Source organism: Juglans microcarpa x Juglans regia, chromosome 4S (assembly GCF_004785595.1).
Source record: "Juglans microcarpa x Juglans regia isolate MS1-56 chromosome 4S, Jm3101_v1.0, whole genome shotgun sequence".
In the NCBI taxonomy this organism is placed as follows: domain Eukaryota; kingdom Viridiplantae; phylum Streptophyta; class Magnoliopsida; order Fagales; family Juglandaceae; genus Juglans; species Juglans microcarpa x Juglans regia.
This window is the reverse complement of record NC_054601.1, coordinates 19,062,420-19,078,739: the sequence shown is the minus strand read 5'-3', so window position 1 is coordinate 19,078,739 and position 16,320 is coordinate 19,062,420. Positions and strand designations below refer to the sequence as shown.

The following is a 16,320-nucleotide window of genomic DNA, read 5'->3' as shown; positions in this document are numbered from 1 at the left end:
ATGCGAGCCCTAATGGATTAATAAATGATCTATTCCTATATCCTTGAACCTGAAACTATGTCATGAGATGAAAACTTGATGTTGCTACTTTAGTATGTTTTCTTAGGGCCATGAATGATATGGTCTCGCGGAGCATGTCTAGGAAAGTAGTCAAGTCTAATTGAATTGACATGAATGTCTAGGGAAGCTTGTTTGGATTCTTACTTGTTATTTTATGTTTCATAGCCTGGACAATTATGTCGTTTTAACTAGATATAATCATAAGCATATTATATAATGTGAGGTCAAGAATTATTTTGAGTTATAAACTCGTAACAGATTAAGAACCCTTGACTTAGTAAGATCAAATAGTCTGGAGCATAGACGAGATGCTATGAGTGATGTACTATGTTAGTAAGATGATGACTTAATATAGTACTCTTACCATTTACATTTTCGTCATGTCGCACGCTTTATTTTCTATATCAGGAATACTTGATTAGAGAATCAGAAGGAGATCGTTAATGGTTACCAGATGGATGGGGAATTTATTATTTAACTCTCCACCACTAGGAATTAATTAACTTCTCACCACTACTACTTAATTTCAGGAGAGTTAATTAACCTCGTATGAGAAAACTCTTTAAAAAAAAGAATTTTACGTACATTAAAGTAGAAGAGTGAAAAAGTGAATGTATAAAAAAAAAAAAAGCTCTCATCTCTCTGTATAATTTCCTAAAGCAACCATCTAAATCTCTTAATCTTAAAGCGTGAAATTTTTTAAAAAACTCTTATAGCCTCCTAAGCAATCTAGAGGTACAAACAACAAAGTGACATGGGCTGTAAGACAAGTAAAGATCCGAACTTCTGGGAATTCCAATCTTTAAGATAATTCGAATTAATCTTATTTACCAATTAGATTATTAAAAAATATTTATTATTTATTATTAATTTATTAATCATTTTATGTCGCATCGGAAATTATAAAACATAATAATTGAAAGAAAGACCAATAACAGTTTTTTGAATAATCCAAAAGACAGATCAGATCACATGCCCAACATCGCATTTTGCAAGTGTCCCAACTCCCACGTGGGATGGGAGCTTGTGAAAGGAATTGAAATGGGGGGAAGTCATTTTCTGTCATAAAGCACGTGTAGTATTACTCTTTTTAAGAGTTTTGTGCTACCACGTAGCAAGATGAGAAACCGCGTGATCTCCCCCAGATTTCGTGGACCTTAACAGCTTAACCCCACGCCACTTTAATTGCGACACAGCTCTCCAGTTTTTCAGCCACTGAACTCAAAATGTCAAGTTTATGGACAATCAAGATATCATCTTTCGCTTTCTGAAAATGAAGACATGCCAAACACAGCACTTCTTCTTATCTGCAGCAGGAGTGCCCTGTACCATTTCTCAAACTGTCATCAACTGCAAAACCTAAAAGGATACTGGTAACTTTTATATTGGTTTAGATTTTTCTTTTTTCTTTATCAGCAAGTAATCTCAAAGAATATCCATTGCAGACAAGGAATAATTGCTTGAACCGTGTGGCCAATTCCCAACCGAGATTAATGATTGGACCTGATGGGCCTGATCGCCAGACTGTCAAAGTTTTGGATAGTGAAAGTATTTAAGAATGTTTGTAAATAGTAATGAAAAAGTAATAATAAAATATTAAATAATAGTAAAAAATAATAAATAGTAATAAAAAGTAAGTAAAAAGTATTAATAAAATAAAAAATAGTAATAAGGTATTCTGAGTGTACTCTCAGTACTCTCAATAATAATATATCATATGTTCCCTCATTTCCATTTCACCTTGCAATTTACTCAACTTTCTTTGCCATATTTCACATCTCTCAAACAAGTTACTCACAATTGCTTACACTAATCATGAACAAACGCTTTTTGTTTCCCGGCAATCATAATCAAAACTTAGGCCTCATTTGATTACACATCTCATCTCATCTCATCTCATTTTATTATTATAATTTTTCTAAACTTCCAAACACACCACGTGGCTAGTTATCCGCATATATCCCAAAGTGACGTCCATTTTTTGGTAATGGGTATACTTGAGAGAAAAGTTTGAAATTCGACCTCTCCGAGATCATGGGATTCCTTTTTTAAATATAAAAAATAATTTAATTTTTTTAAATCTTAAAATAAAAATTATATTAAAAATTTATATTTTAATAATATTTTATTTAATTTTCATCTCATCTTATTTGTAACCAAACGACACCTTAATTCTTTCTCAATGTTATTGCTGAGAAAATAATTACTTGCAAGTCAAGGTAAATAAAAACTTTTTGCAAACATGTCTATTTGGCATGCTTATATCTATAATGAATCCCGAAACAAATAATACTTTGATGATACTCTTTTTGCCAGCACACCACTTCTAAATTGAATCAGGGAAACCACAAAAGGAAGAAACCTATAATTATTGTAACTGGTAAAATATATTTAGCAAGCCCAAGGGTCATCTCAGCCATTGATACCTAAAGTAAAGCCATTGACACCCTATCTTTAGAGATAAAAGAACTTCTTGCACGCCATGGTGTGATTAGACACCCGCTTGTAAATAGTAAAACACAAGTGTCAAGAGACCTGGACGCCATGGTGACTTCGACTTAAGAGATCCAAGTTGATAGCAAGTGATCTAAATCCCAAGAACTTAATATCTCAAATGCAAATAACAAGTACTTTTAAAAGCAAACAAGCAAAATACTAATGTATTATTACAGGACTTGGACGCAAATTTATCTCCTAAAAAAATACAGATCATCGCCTAGCTTCAGAAGGGACATGGAGACAGAACCTGCTATTAAGGCCAACATGGCAGCCTCAAAAAGCTTCCATTGGGAGCATAAAAGCTTCCCTTATACATACAACAAACAGGAGATCGATATAATAGCTCAACTCAAATACTTTTCCTGAACCATAGATAATTTTCTATTCAACCATAACCAAAACTTAATAAAACTTGGCTTTTCTCAGTGCAACTTATTGAGCTATATGGCCTCCTTGCCATCAGCGGCACGAAGTGAGCCTAGTTGAACTGGAGCTTGGGTTCCAACCACCTTTGATGATCCATAAACAGCCAGGTCAACACCCTGAGCCTTCTCTTTCTCAATCTGTTCCTTGATCCAAAAGTAGGTAAATCTCAGGCCATCCTACAACGTAGCGTTTAGAGATATGCCATTAGTAGGTGAGCAAGTCATGGTTTATAACCAATAAAACACAAAGGTAACCTTATTTGGCACAAACTCCGGGTTTATTAGGAAACAATAAACACAGGAAAGTAACCGTCGTTCTATAAATACCTTCAACTTCATTGTTGGAGCCCAACCAAGTTTCTCTTTGATAAGTGTGTTGTCTGAGTTACGACCACGGACTCCCTCTGGGCCAGGAATGTGGTGGATAGGGAGCTTCTTGTTCTCAAAGCTAAGAACAATCTCAGCCATCTCATTCATGCTAACCATCTCATCGCTTCCAATATTCACAGGCTCGCGGAAGTCCGACTTTGTCAATCTAAACACGAGTTGATTATAGGACAGTTAATTCATGAGAAGTGGGAAGATATAACTTCAGAACTCAAACATGCAGATTGGTATGTTATGAACACCCTATCATAAATTTTTCGTGTTAAACAAAAAACTGGGTACAACAAACAATTATTACGCAGTCTGGCCCGTTTGACATCCTAAAGAGTCATATTTATATATGCAGTTTCCAAAATTATACAAAATAATCAGAATGGTTACTGAAAAGGTAAAAATAGGCTACCGTCTTCAGATTTCCTGTCCTAATACAAGTGATATTTAAAAAAACAACCCTGTATTTACTATGAATTTGTAATGATGTGACCTCAATCCAGGTTTTTTTTTTTTCAATAAGTAAAATAACAAAAAGGAGAGAGCGGAACAAGAAAATCCAGAATTGTTAAATAAATACAATAAATGTCAACATTATAACAGACAGAAGAATCTCATCAATGAGAATATGAATTTCAGCTATACAACTATAAGAACATCAAGCACTTACCTAAGTACACCTTCTACACATTCATCAATGAAGGTGAAGGATCTGGTCTGAAGTCCATCTCCCCACATCTCAAACTTATCAGTTGAAGTGAGAGTCTTTCTACAAAACGCAGCTGGGGCCTTCTCTCTCCCACCTGTACAACAGATATAACCAAGTAATAAAATTAGGTAAAATCCAACAAGCAGCAAATCATGCATATTTATTAGTTACCACTACAATCAAAAGCTTACCCTTCCAGGTTCCAAAAGGACCATAAATGTTATGGAACCTTCCAATACGGCACTCTATGCCAAAATCTTTGGTGTAGTGCTTGCACAACTCCTCTGTTGCAAGCTTCTCTAATCCATAAGCATCTTGAGGCTAAACCCAGGTGTACAAGTTAACTCATTAACTCTATCAATAACTTACAAAGGAAAACTATTAGATTAAAACAAATGTGACCACTAAGAGTAACTAACCTCAGCAGGCCAGGCATCAGACTCTTTCAAGCTCACGTTAGTTTCCAATTGCTTAAATTCAGGGTAGATACAAGCACTAGAGGCATAGAAAAACCTGCACGAACCCAGTTATCAAAATTAAATACAAAAAGAAAAGACATATATGTGCACTCAATGGAGAAATTCCATGTACAGCGTGGGCAATTTGATAATGGAGTTCACTAGACCAAGGCCAAGTATTGAGTATCACAGACAATTCACCTCTTAACCCCATTGACCCTGGCAGCCTCAAGCATGTTGAAACTGATCATTGTGTTGTTATACATGATAACTGAGTGGTTGGACTGAATGAAGCCCATCCCACCCATATCAGCAGCAAGATTAAACACATGGTCAACTCCCTCAGTGACCTTCAAGCAATTGTCCATGACCCTCAAGTCCACAAGGTGGAATTCATGACAGAACATGTCCTCAGTCATGTGCTCATTCTTCTTCCAATCAGAAGCAATAATGTAGTGGCCCTCACTCTTCAAGCGCCGGGCAATGTGGGAGGCGATAAAACCACCTGCCCCAGTAATAGAAATTCGGAGCTTCTCTGTTGGCCAGTATGGTTCCCTCTCAAGATTCTCATAGGTGTATGCACCATAGGCTGTTTCCCCTGTGCTCCCCATTCTGCAATATTTGGATATTTAAGAAAGCATTAGTGGTAGAATTTACCGCGTGTTCTGGATTAGCACAAAATATCATAACTTCTTACACTTTAGAATCCAGATTTTGGAAATCTTAACAACTAATCATGACTGAAGCAAAAAAGAAATCCCTAATTCGTGCAACTTCCAAGCAATGGCCACTTTTCAGAGAAACTATAAAAGCAAAACAAGACTGCTAACTAACTCAATTTCGAACTTAATGATTATTACATTTCTATTGAAAAGAAGTCCTAGAAATCCCACTGAAACCCTCTGAATTTAAACCATGAATTTGACCGGAAACTTAAGGAAAAAAATGGGGAGAAGGCAGCTGGCAAAAAAGAGCAAGTTTGATGACGCAATTCGAGGAAAAAATAATTTTCGAAATGTGGGAAACTGAATTAAAATTGTGAAAGGAAGAATTATTCAGGAAGAGAAATATTTATAACAGGGTAAAAAAGGGATGCAGAAACATGGCAGAGGAAACATAATACAAAAATTCAAACATTTTTCGAAAAGAAAATCAAGTTTGCTAGAATGATGAAGCTAAGTTCTCCAAGAAAACTAGCATTTAGCGGAAAAACCAAAAATGTAAGGAGTTTAAAACAAACCTATGAAAAATTTGAACTCCAAAACCAGAAAGGGAATGCTAGGAACTAATTGAATAACATATATGAATCACAAGAGGAGGGCAGGGAGAACAGCGAGATTCAGAGGAAAAAAAAAAACCAACAAAACCCAGTTGAGATTTTGACCTGAAAAGCCTTGAACTTGAGGTATAGACGCTGTGGAAATAGAGAATATAATGTTGAAGAGGAAATTCTTCGTGAGAAGACGAATGGGCGTGGTTCCGAAACCAGTGATGGTCCTGCTATAAATAGAACCAATACACAGCAGATAATAATGAGGCCACTCATTCAGTTTTCCTTGTGAATATTCTATTTCTTCATAATCGAGAGAGTGAGAGATTTTCGTTTTTATTACGTATTTCTCTAATTTTCTATTTTAATATTTTGAAATAAATAATAAATAAAGACAAGTGATATAATTATAAAAATAAATTTATAAATTGATATATGATATATATATATATATCTATTTTATAATAAAAATAATTTTATAATTTAATTTTATAAAATCTCTTTCTAATTTAAATATTTCTCATAAATATTCATCTTCTTATAATTAAAACCGGGATTAAATATTTAGCAGTCCTACTTGGTTGCCACCCAAAAATATTTTCAATTTATTTTTTTTTTTCATATTTTATATTTCAATAAATATTTTATCTAGAAAAGATGATGAATGTCTTGTATTTTTATATTGAGACAAACAAGTCTAGTCTAGCACATGGGCGTCCTTGCAATAGCTTTTTCATAATAAATGATGGGATCCCAAATAATAATAGTTTTTTGGAACAAATGGCAATATAGTAAGATAATTAAAAAGACCAACAAATATCCCATTTCAATTATTAGAGCCTACGGGCTGATTTAGATAGAGAAAGATCTCATTTTCTTTTATTATTATAATTTTTTAAAATTTTTATATAAAATATAATAAATAATTTAATTTATTTAAATTTTAAAATAATAATATTAAAAAATAATATTATAATAATATTTTATTCAACTCATTTAAAATTATCTCATTTTATCTCACTATTCAACGTAGTGATCTTCCCAAGATCGAAACATTTGCAAATGATTTCATGTTTCATGTTGTAAATTCGATGGGTAGTGTGAAGCTCTTAGCATAAAGATTAAAACAAAATAAATAAATAAATAAATAAATAAAAGCTCAGATCTAGCAGTGGGGCAATGGCATGTGTGATCCACATGGTTGGTAAACATGGAATCTAGTCAGTCCAAAATGTGGAGTTCGACAAGGCACGTGTACAATATATTGATGCAACAAAAGTTTTATGTATAATTATTTTTGTGTATATTTTTTTTCACTTCATTAATATAATTAATTGCTTTATTTTTTTAATATAAAATAATTAATTTAGTCAATTATACCAGTAAAGTACATAATAAATATTTAAAAATGAATGTACATAATAAAACTCTTGATGTAAAGTATAAGAAAAAATAATTTGTATAAATTTAGGACGTTAAAATTCATTTGTAAAAAAAAAAAAAATCCTTTAGACTTTCACATTCTTAAACTATAGCCAACATTACTTTTTGTATAACTTTACTCAAATTGTTTGGATTCTAAAAAGAGAAGTACTGCAGTCATAAATAAATTATATAAAAATAATCTCATAAGTTGATATGATTTTATATGATTCATTAGATATATTTTACAATAAAAATAATTTTATAATCTGACAAATTATATCAAATCATATCGGTCAATAAAATTATTTTTATATAATTATTTTGTGACTAGACTCTTTCTCTTTTTCTAATGCCAAGTTGGCAACCTACCTCTCCACTAACAATGTGCAAACTCTGAAATTGGAACTTCACCTAAGATCCACACGAGTCCTAATTTTTTTTTTTTAAAGAAACTGCGGGAGTAAAGCTGTAACCATATCTCGTTTAGATAATGAGTTAAAATCAGATAAATTGAGATAAAATTTAAATAAAATATTATTTTTTAATATTATTATTATTTTAAAATTTGAAAAAATTGAATTATTTATTATATTTTATATAGAAATTTGAAAAAAAATATTTATTATTGTGACTTATTTTTTTATAAATAATTTATATGAAACTTATCTATTTTAAACTTCTATCTAATATTATTCTTTCTTAAATAGATATATTAGTAGGGAATAGCGTTGGAGTTTGGACATAATTTCCAGAAAATATAATATTATATACAAATATCAAATAGACATCTCATACAAACATTTATAAAAAAGTGAATCTCATAAATAAAAAATGAGAAAAGATATTTACATCCGTGAATTGTACAACTGTCGTGTAATCGTTTTGAAAAAAATAAATAAAACATATGATCCACATGAAAAAAAAAATTATTTTTTAACAATAGACCCTACTCTTTTTTAAAATAATTACGTAACAGTTACACACTTGCGTAGAATTATAGTATTTTTTATACTTTTTTAAAATAGTATTTTTTTACAAAGATTTGTATGAAATTTATTTATTTAAAATTTATACAAATCATTTAACTTTCAAAAATCATTGAGATGCGGTACGGAAAAAAAGGAACGGCCAGGATCCAGTGGGGACAGTAGAAGGAAGATTCACGGAAAGAGGCATGAAAGTGAGGCCCGTCTGGCTGGCACCGAGAGAAGCTACTTGGAAACTGCTAGGAAGTTTACAAAACCATAAAACTTAAAATCCTATATTTATTACTATTTGTTATCCATTTTAATCATCTTATTTAAACAAAATATTCAATTTGAAAAACTGTCTCGTTTATTTTCATAACTCCTCTCAACTCATCTCAACTAATCATTATAACTTTTTTAAATTTTCACATAAAATAAAATAAATAATTCAAATTTTCTAAATCACAAAATAAAAATAATATTAAAAAAATATATTATAACAATATTTTATTATCTAATCATTACAATTTTTTCAAGTTTTCAAGCAAAAGATAAAAAATAATTCAATTTTTTTTTTAAATCTCAAAATAAAAATTATATTATAACACACTTTTAATTTTATAAAATTTTATTCAATTTTTTTTTCTCTTATTTCTTAAAATCCCTTAAAAATCTTAACTCAAATAATTTAACTACTATTCATAAATTTTCTCATTATTATTTACAGATTTTTTTATCTTATTTTATTTCATTTGAGATCTTAAAATTCTTTTTTATAGCAAGTAGTTTTTTTCTTTTCTTTTCTGTTTTTGTAAAAATGTCAGACTAATCCGAAAGAGGATTCATTTCTTACTAACTTGTATTTATTAATAATATATCAAATGATATTATAAGATTGAGCAATGTTAGGTACAGTCCTCAAATGGAAACTATAATGTAAGTTTAGACTATTTTAATTTTAAAATTTGTTAAAATTATAAAATTATTTCTCTTAAAATGATGTTTTCTCTCATTTAATAATATGTCTGCATATGCAGTCTCTACTTAAAGACTGTAAATAAAATTTCTCTATAAATTTTAGCCATGTGGCCTGGCTGTCCATGATTGGAATATTTTAAGCTGAAAATAAAAGTAATGGGATAATGTCAAAATATAAAATGGAGTCACGTGTTAATCATTTCCTGTATATGTATTAAATATTCATTAAAAGTGAATATTCTTTTGGATTGGTGACTTGATGCTTTCGATTTCTGATTCCTTTTTCTTTTGAGTTGGTTGGGTTGAATTACTTGATTGTTTTAATTATGTTTTTTTAATTTTTTTTGCTTTAATTTAGTAATCTGGTTTTTGTTTTGAATCTTTGTAAAACTCTGATTAGTATTAAAAAAATAATGAATGAATCTCAGATTGCTTTGAGATAAACAATTATTATTTTTTTGTAACAGCTTAAATGACCCTAATTATAATATTAAATATTAGTCATTTTTTAGTACGAGTCTAAATGATCTTTCTAATAATTACGCGACACTTGCATACTCTACGATTTTTTTTTTATATTTATTAGCCAACAAAAATATACACAAAACATTCACTTCTAGTTTTGATTAGTCTTCATATCATTTATTCATTTATTATAACTCAAAGAAAGCTAAAGATCATTTGGAGTCAGTACTAAAAAATAGTAATGATATATGTAGTTGTAGAGTGTGTAAGCGTTGTGCAGTCACTTTAAAAAAGAATGAGGTCCACTAATAATTTTTTTTTCATGTGAATCTCATATATATTCACTTTTTTTAAATTGATTGCGTGACGCTTGCGCACTCACGACTGCAACTATCATTTTTCTAAACAATTAGATTTTTTTAGGGTATTGCATTTACTCACTTTTTTCAAAAGTATTATACGAAGTTTGCACACTTAATGACTACAAATATTATTTTTCTAAAGGAAATGAATTTATTTGTAAGTATGTTTTTTAAAATACTAAATACACCACCCAATTAATATAAATATTTTTAATTTCTTTTTTTATAATCTCAATTTATTTTTATAAACCAATTCATGAATAGTTAACCCAATACAGAGTTGTAATAAAACAAAAGATAACTCACGGATCTCATTGTGAATTATTGGAATATTTTAAGTTGGAAAATGGGATAATATTGAATATAAAAATGGGGACACATATTTAATGATATTTTTCATATATATATATATATATATATATATAATAGCAGTAAGTGACGTGTAATGCACGTTTTCTTAGTGATTAATATCTACAAAATAAAAAATAATATATTTTTTTAAATAAAATTAATTAGTCAATAATTTAATGTATAGGAATAGAAAAATAAATTTTAACAAGTATCATAATGATAACAAAATGTTATAGTAATATGAGTAATATGAAAATTAAAAGATTTTAGATATTCTAGTAGTAATTTTCTTAACAAAATATATGAATTGTAGAATTTATCCGTACTACTTAATAACTCAGGGAACACTAAAAAAATTATTTTATCTAAATGATTTTAGTTAATTAAGAATATTATGAGATTTAAATTAAATTAAAAACTCTAATCATTTATATGATTTTATTCTCTTAAAAATATTTAACAAAACTCTATTTTTTTATTTAATGATAAAATATTAGTATTTTATAAATTAAAGTTCAATTTATATTTTAATTATCTATTTTAAGTTTGTTTATTTTTAATGTTTTAACCTCTACTGTTAGATCAATTCTGGAGATTCAAGATGAAGTATTGAGATTTAAAATTCCAAATCTTAATTTTTCCAATCACTGTTCATTATTGTTGGCATTTAACATGAACAGTAATTATTGTTCATTATTGACTTTTAACGTAAATTGTAATCACTATTCAATACTGCTGCTTTTATCGTGAACAGTAATCACTATTCATTACACTTTAACGTGAACAATAATCACTGTTCGTTCTGTTTATGACTTTTAAGTATAAGTTATAAACAGAACGAACAGTGAAAATAATTATGGACAATAGATTATTATGGACATTGGGGTCTCATGTTCACGTAGAAAGATTACTTCCCTTTAAAAGGTCGAGAATTTAAATAAGAGTAACTCTTAAAAATTTAAAAGAATACTATAATCCCTCATGCATGTTTACATTTTTTTGAAAATAATTTATTTTTGTAGAAAATATATAAACCCTTTTCAATCACCGTCTAATTTGCAATTACCCCTCAAACTATTGATATTGGTAATCATAGCTAAACTATCAAAAAATCTCATTCTACCCCATTTTTTACAAGATTATTCTTAAAAGATCTTGGAAATGAAAAAATAATCCCATTAAGTTTAAAAAATATATTTATAAATAATAAATTATTTTCTTTTTAAAAAAATGCTTTCAAGAAAACTAAAATATATTTTTTAAAAATGAAATTTTTGGAAGTTTTGTTCTCAAAAATGATTCTTTTGAGTAGAGAAAGCCTTGAGCAAAAAACTTCGAAAGTTAAGCCCATGACCAAGCCCAAACATTTCAGGGCTTAAGGGCTACATTGCTAATATTCAAGGACCGAGTCGGTCTTCTACCGAAACAGACTCAAGTCGGGTCTCTTTATATATTTGAACCCTTTTAAAAGCAATGCTCCCGAACGGGTTCTCTAAATTCCCTCATCCCCATCTGTGAAATCTTTCTTTTGATCCGTTCTTACAGGTTTGTATTTTACTTTTGGAAGGAGTTTCGTTTTTTATAAGTTCAGAAATTTAGGTTTATTGCAAGCATAGGTTCATGATCAATTGTGCTCAATTATAGAATAAATTTACACTGCATGATTTGTTGTCTTTCACTTTCCAATTCTCTTTTCGTTTTTTAGTTTTGTTTTTATAAGTTTTCAAATTACAATAATCGGATAGAAGGAATTTAATTATCGGAGAAAAATCATATTTCTGCGTTTTCCTGAGATTTTTATTTTTTTATTTTTTATTTGGGCATCTATCATTCTTTTTCTCTTTTATCTATTTGGCTCCCGGGAAAGGTAGAAAAAGAAAATAAACTGCGGAAGTAAGGCTTTTATGTCGTTTTGGGTTTTAAATGAATGGACTTGTTCCAGCTATTTGGGACTAATGGCTTGAGTTTTTTACCCATTCCGCCATTTTAAACATAAAATAAAGGAAATAAAGAGATTTAAAGATAACTGTAGTAAGTTTCAGTTTGGAATCTCTAAGTACGTTTTTTTAACAGGAGGTCTTGTACGTAGTTGTTCTTCTTGTTTTCTTGATGTAAATGATCGGATTACATTTTGTCTAATGAGTTTTTCTTCTTGCTCCAGTTGAATTATAGGACTTTAAATGGCGGGCAGAGCTCAAATTCCCAATAAAAGCTCAGCGCTTATTGCGATGATTGCTGATGAGGTATGGTTAATGTAGTAGTCTGCAAGTTTCTGGCCTTCTGGGTTTCTGCTTTGCAAGTTTCTTTTTTTTTTTTTTTACACTGAACATGACTGACATGACTTTCATGGTACCAACTTATAGAAGTTTCATTTGAAAAAGAAATTTAAATATTTTCACCACGATTTCCGATAATGTGAATCATACTTAAGCAACTGATCAACCTCTGGCCAAGCATCGTATTGGAAACTACATATTTAATGTATGTACTGTTGGTTCATAGTGAATAGGTCAGAGTATGTCTTTTTATCCTTTGTTATTGTTCCTTTTGGGTAGGTTCATGAAGTATAACTCAGTATTCACTGCTTTAGGTTATTTAGCTCATTTAATTAGATCTTGAAAATTGTTCTCATGGATGACTTTTCATTTAGGACACTGTTACTGGGTTTTTGATGGCCGGTGTGGGAAATGTCGACTTGCGGAGAAAGACAAACTATCTTATTGTTGATTCAAGTACGTATATGAGCCTTGTAATGCTGTATTATTTAAATCTTTCCATTTCATGGGTATTTGTACTATTAGAGCCTCATGTACGTGTGCTTGTGCGTTTTCTTTTTTTCTTTTCCAGATTAATATGTGAATTACATTTTTAATGATGAAGTATTTGTTTCAGTATGACCAGAAGGAAATGGTTTCTCTTGGGAATGAGCCAACAGATTCTCCACTCTGTAACCACTCAATCATTTTAATGTGATCATAAATAAAGCTGACAAGAGCTTTCATTGCATGGTTTTAGGTGCTGATATGTTTTCTTTTGCTTTCGTTAAAGCTTCTGCTCGGTCTGTATAAGTACTTTCCTTGGCGTCTCATTAGCATTGATGTGACCAGCTTGCAAACCGACGACCTCAACTTTCCTGTTATTGAATATCCAATTAGAGACATTCTTCTTTCTGCTTAATTTAAGTTAATCACATTAGCCCACTGTCTAGTCATCAGGACTCCAAATTATTTCCGTAATTTCAGTTTGATGTTGCAGTTATTCATGCCTCTCATATATTAAAATAAAACATGGTAGCTTCCTGCAAATGTATTTTAAATGGTTAGATTTTTTGCATAACTGGGTGGTGAGGAATAAGGAAAATGCCCCTGGGGTGTAATTTGTGACTCAACTATTGCCTCTAGCTCTAAAGTCTGTTCCTTATAGGTTTCTTATGATTTTATAGATACTTAATTGTGAGATGCATGCCTCAAAATAGTTGGTCATCTTTACAGAATTGAGCTGCTTATGTAACTTATCAATCATATGAAAGGGGAAAAATCAAATAAATTACTAGGCTGAGCTTTTACTTTACATTTTGAAATGTGCCCTATCTCTGAGGTGCTTCCTTGACTTATGAATTAAAATTTCCTTATTATTATATTCAATGCTTTGAGCTCTGTCTTGGTTTGACAGCTTTCTAAGGCCTGGATTTTGGAAGAAGTGGTACCCTAATATGTTTGGCCTTCTTGCAGAACCTCTTCAGGATTTTAGAATAACTCCTGGCCTGAATTACAGATTTTTCTCTCGATCTTAATCTTAAATGACAAAGCATATCCAATTGGGTTAAGGGCATGTACTAATGGGCAAATTCATAAGCTAGAGATAGGTGGTTGTTTGAAGCTTCCAAATATTTCCTGAACTATCCAGTAGTTGAGCTTCAGTCTCCAATGAATCCCCTTAATTTGGATCACGAAAAAAACTTTGATTATTCATTCCCCAATATGAAAAAGTTAAGGTCCTGGATCTTTAGTTAGTGTGTGTCGATGGTTTGAGGTTCTCTGTTTGATAGCTCAATACAGTGTATTCTTTCATATCTTCAGAGAAAGATTGAATCATGTCCTGAGTAAAATACTTCAACTTTTAGATCTTATGATGGGATAAAAAAAAAAAAATGAAGCAGCAAGAAACGAGCTAAATTTCTGAAAGCAGGCACCAAGAGCTTTAGCTTAGAGGTGCCTTTTTCATTTATGATAGGATTATGATTCAAGCTGGCTGGAAGGATGGCCCTATTTCTCTTAGAGTGCATGTTTATTCATGATCCTAAGGTTGCAAATAGCAGTAAATGTTTATTCACGATCTTTTTTCTTAAGTGAATTTTGATCAATGGAACTGATCGTGTGTCACAAAAATACTGTACAAAATCAATCTGCATCTTTTTCTTTGCAATGAGTATATTGAAGATTGGTAAAATACGAGCAAGTTTCTTTCATATCAATTTTTTAAGCAAAGCTAATTGATGTTTATTTTCTGCACTAATTTTTTTTTTTTTTTTTTTTTTTTTTTTTTTTTTGTGCGCTTGGGTTCAGAAACAACAGTCAAAGCAATTGAAGATGCATTCAAAGAGTTCACTACAAGGGAGGATATTGCTATTGTTTTAATCAGCCAATATGTATGTTTCCTCCTCACACTTCAAGCATGTAGGTGGGAAACTATGAGTTGACAAAACCTATCATTTTATATTAAATTTCAGAATTTGCTACAGAATCAATAACCAAACTTTTGAATTTCGAGGTGTATTATTTTTCATAGCATGGTTCTCTATATGCATTTGCAAACAAAGATGAGGGTTAAAGGCTGTCATTATTAGTTAAGTACGAGCTTAGGTGTTCAGTTGGTTGGCTACTTTACCAGTAATGTATTGCATATTTAGAATTTGTTGCAATTTTCCTATCCTCCAAATTTGTCGTGTGTTCTAAGATTTCATATCACAAACTCACACCTTTGGCTTTTCACATTTCAGGTTGCGAACATGATTAGGTTTCTGGTCGATAGCTACAATAATCCCATACCAGCTATTTTGGAGATCCCTTCCAAGGATCACCCTTATGATCCTGCTCATGATTCAGTTCTTTCACGTGTCAAGTATCTCTTCTCTACTGAATCTGTGGCATCAGGACGACGATAAGTATGTCTACATGTTTCGCTCTGCAGGATGTGAACACAAAAACTTCCTAGTTGATGGCTACATATGCTCTCTTTTGTGCACACAACTGTATGCCGTGCTTTCCATTTCCTTTGCATTGATTGATTTATCTGAATACTTTATGTTCTCTTTTTGTGTCCAATTATGAATTATTGATCCAATATGAATTCTGGTTATGACGATTAGAGAAAATGGTCATATAAAACTTTTAAAGGCTAGGATATTTTATTTTTCATACTGAATTTTCTTCTGTTCCTTTTTGTTCATTACTTTTGCTTTCTCAATATTCTTTAGTGTTTATTCCCCATGCACCCTCCTCTAATCTGTGCAAGAATGCAATTCTTAGAAGCTGAATTAGTGGTGCTTTTGTTTGTTTTTGTTTTTGTTTTTGTTTTTCCTCTGGGTGACAACCCTCAAGTTGGAGGTTCATTCCTATGTAAAAAGCATATGGAGGAATAAGGCTCCTTCGAGGGTCGCATTCTTTTGTTGGACAGCAGCCCTCGGAAATGTTGTTACGGTGAATAATTTGAGAAAGACGGACGATAATAATGGATTGGTGTTATATGTGCAATCAGAGTGAAGAAAACATTGATCATCTTCTCCACATCTCTAGCGTGCACATGCTTTGCTAAAATCAAGTAACCTTACCATAATCATGCTATTTAAAGGATGAATCAACTCATCATTATGGTTAGCAGAATTTTTAGAAAGCCAAACAACCTTACCATAATCATGCAAATAACACCCATGGGTGGCTGGTCGCACCCCCCAAAATCAAATCGGTTGGTCA

General features: G+C 30.9%; 2 protein-coding genes across 4 annotated transcripts; one reads left to right on the top strand and one right to left on the bottom strand.

The window, feature by feature from the left end:
- Positions 1–2,643: 2,643 nt before the first annotated feature.
- LOC121262589 (GDP-mannose 3,5-epimerase 2) lies at positions 2,644–6,074 on the bottom strand. 2 transcript variants are annotated; one of them, XM_041165120.1, is made up of 7 exons: positions 5,914–6,074; positions 4,731–5,141; positions 4,491–4,584; positions 4,263–4,392; positions 4,033–4,165; positions 3,312–3,519; positions 2,644–3,161 (listed from the first exon to the last, which is right to left on the bottom strand). In XM_041165120.1, the coding sequence occupies exons 2-7, from the start codon at positions 5,138–5,140 to the stop codon at positions 3,000–3,002; spliced, it is 1,137 nt and encodes a 378-aa protein (XP_041021054.1). In that variant the 5' UTR covers position 5,141; positions 5,914–6,074; the 3' UTR covers positions 2,644–2,999. The 2 variants fall into 2 exon arrangements, with proteins under 2 accessions (XP_041021054.1, XP_041021055.1); XM_041165121.1 differs by lacking the exon at positions 5,914–6,074 and adding an exon at positions 5,229–5,327.
- Positions 6,075–11,740: 5,666 nt separating this feature from the next.
- On the top strand, positions 11,741–15,765 carry LOC121263485 (V-type proton ATPase subunit F). Of its 2 annotated transcripts, none has more exons than XM_041166396.1 (5): positions 11,741–11,893; positions 12,510–12,591; positions 12,999–13,080; positions 14,914–15,028; positions 15,119–15,324. In XM_041166396.1, exons 2-5 carry the CDS (start codon positions 12,529–12,531, stop codon positions 15,192–15,194), a joined length of 336 nt encoding a protein of 111 aa, XP_041022330.1. In that variant the 5' UTR covers positions 11,741–11,893; positions 12,510–12,528; the 3' UTR covers positions 15,195–15,324. The 2 variants fall into 2 exon arrangements, with proteins under 2 accessions (XP_041022330.1, XP_041022329.1); XM_041166395.1 differs by lacking the exon at positions 15,119–15,324 and adding an exon at positions 15,348–15,765 and having other exon boundaries at positions 11,747–11,893; positions 14,914–14,996.
- The last annotated feature ends 555 nt before the right edge of the window (positions 15,766–16,320 follow it).

Excerpts from the sequence above, each read along its gene's own strand:
- LOC121262589 (XM_041165120.1), bottom strand. The coding sequence starts at position 5,140 with ATGGGGAGCACAGGGGAAACAGCCTATGGTGCATACACCTATGAGAAT. Across the intron at positions 4,585-4,730 it reads AGGGTCAATGGGGTTAAGAG|GTTTTTCTATGCCTCTAGTG; the intron begins GTGAATTGTCTG and ends GGGTTCGTGCAG. Across the intron at positions 4,166-4,262 it reads TCCTTTTGGAACCTGGAAGG|GTGGGAGAGAGAAGGCCCCA; the intron begins GTAAGCTTTTGA and ends TCTGTTGTACAG.
- LOC121263485 (XM_041166395.1), top strand. The coding sequence starts at position 12,529 with ATGGCGGGCAGAGCTCAAATTCCCAATAAAAGCTCAGCGCTTATTGCG. Across the intron at positions 13,081-14,913 it reads CTATCTTATTGTTGATTCAA|AAACAACAGTCAAAGCAATT; the intron begins GTACGTATATGA and ends GCTTGGGTTCAG. Across the intron at positions 14,997-15,347 it reads TTGTTTTAATCAGCCAATAT|GTTGCGAACATGATTAGGTT; the intron begins GTATGTTTCCTC and ends TTCACATTTCAG.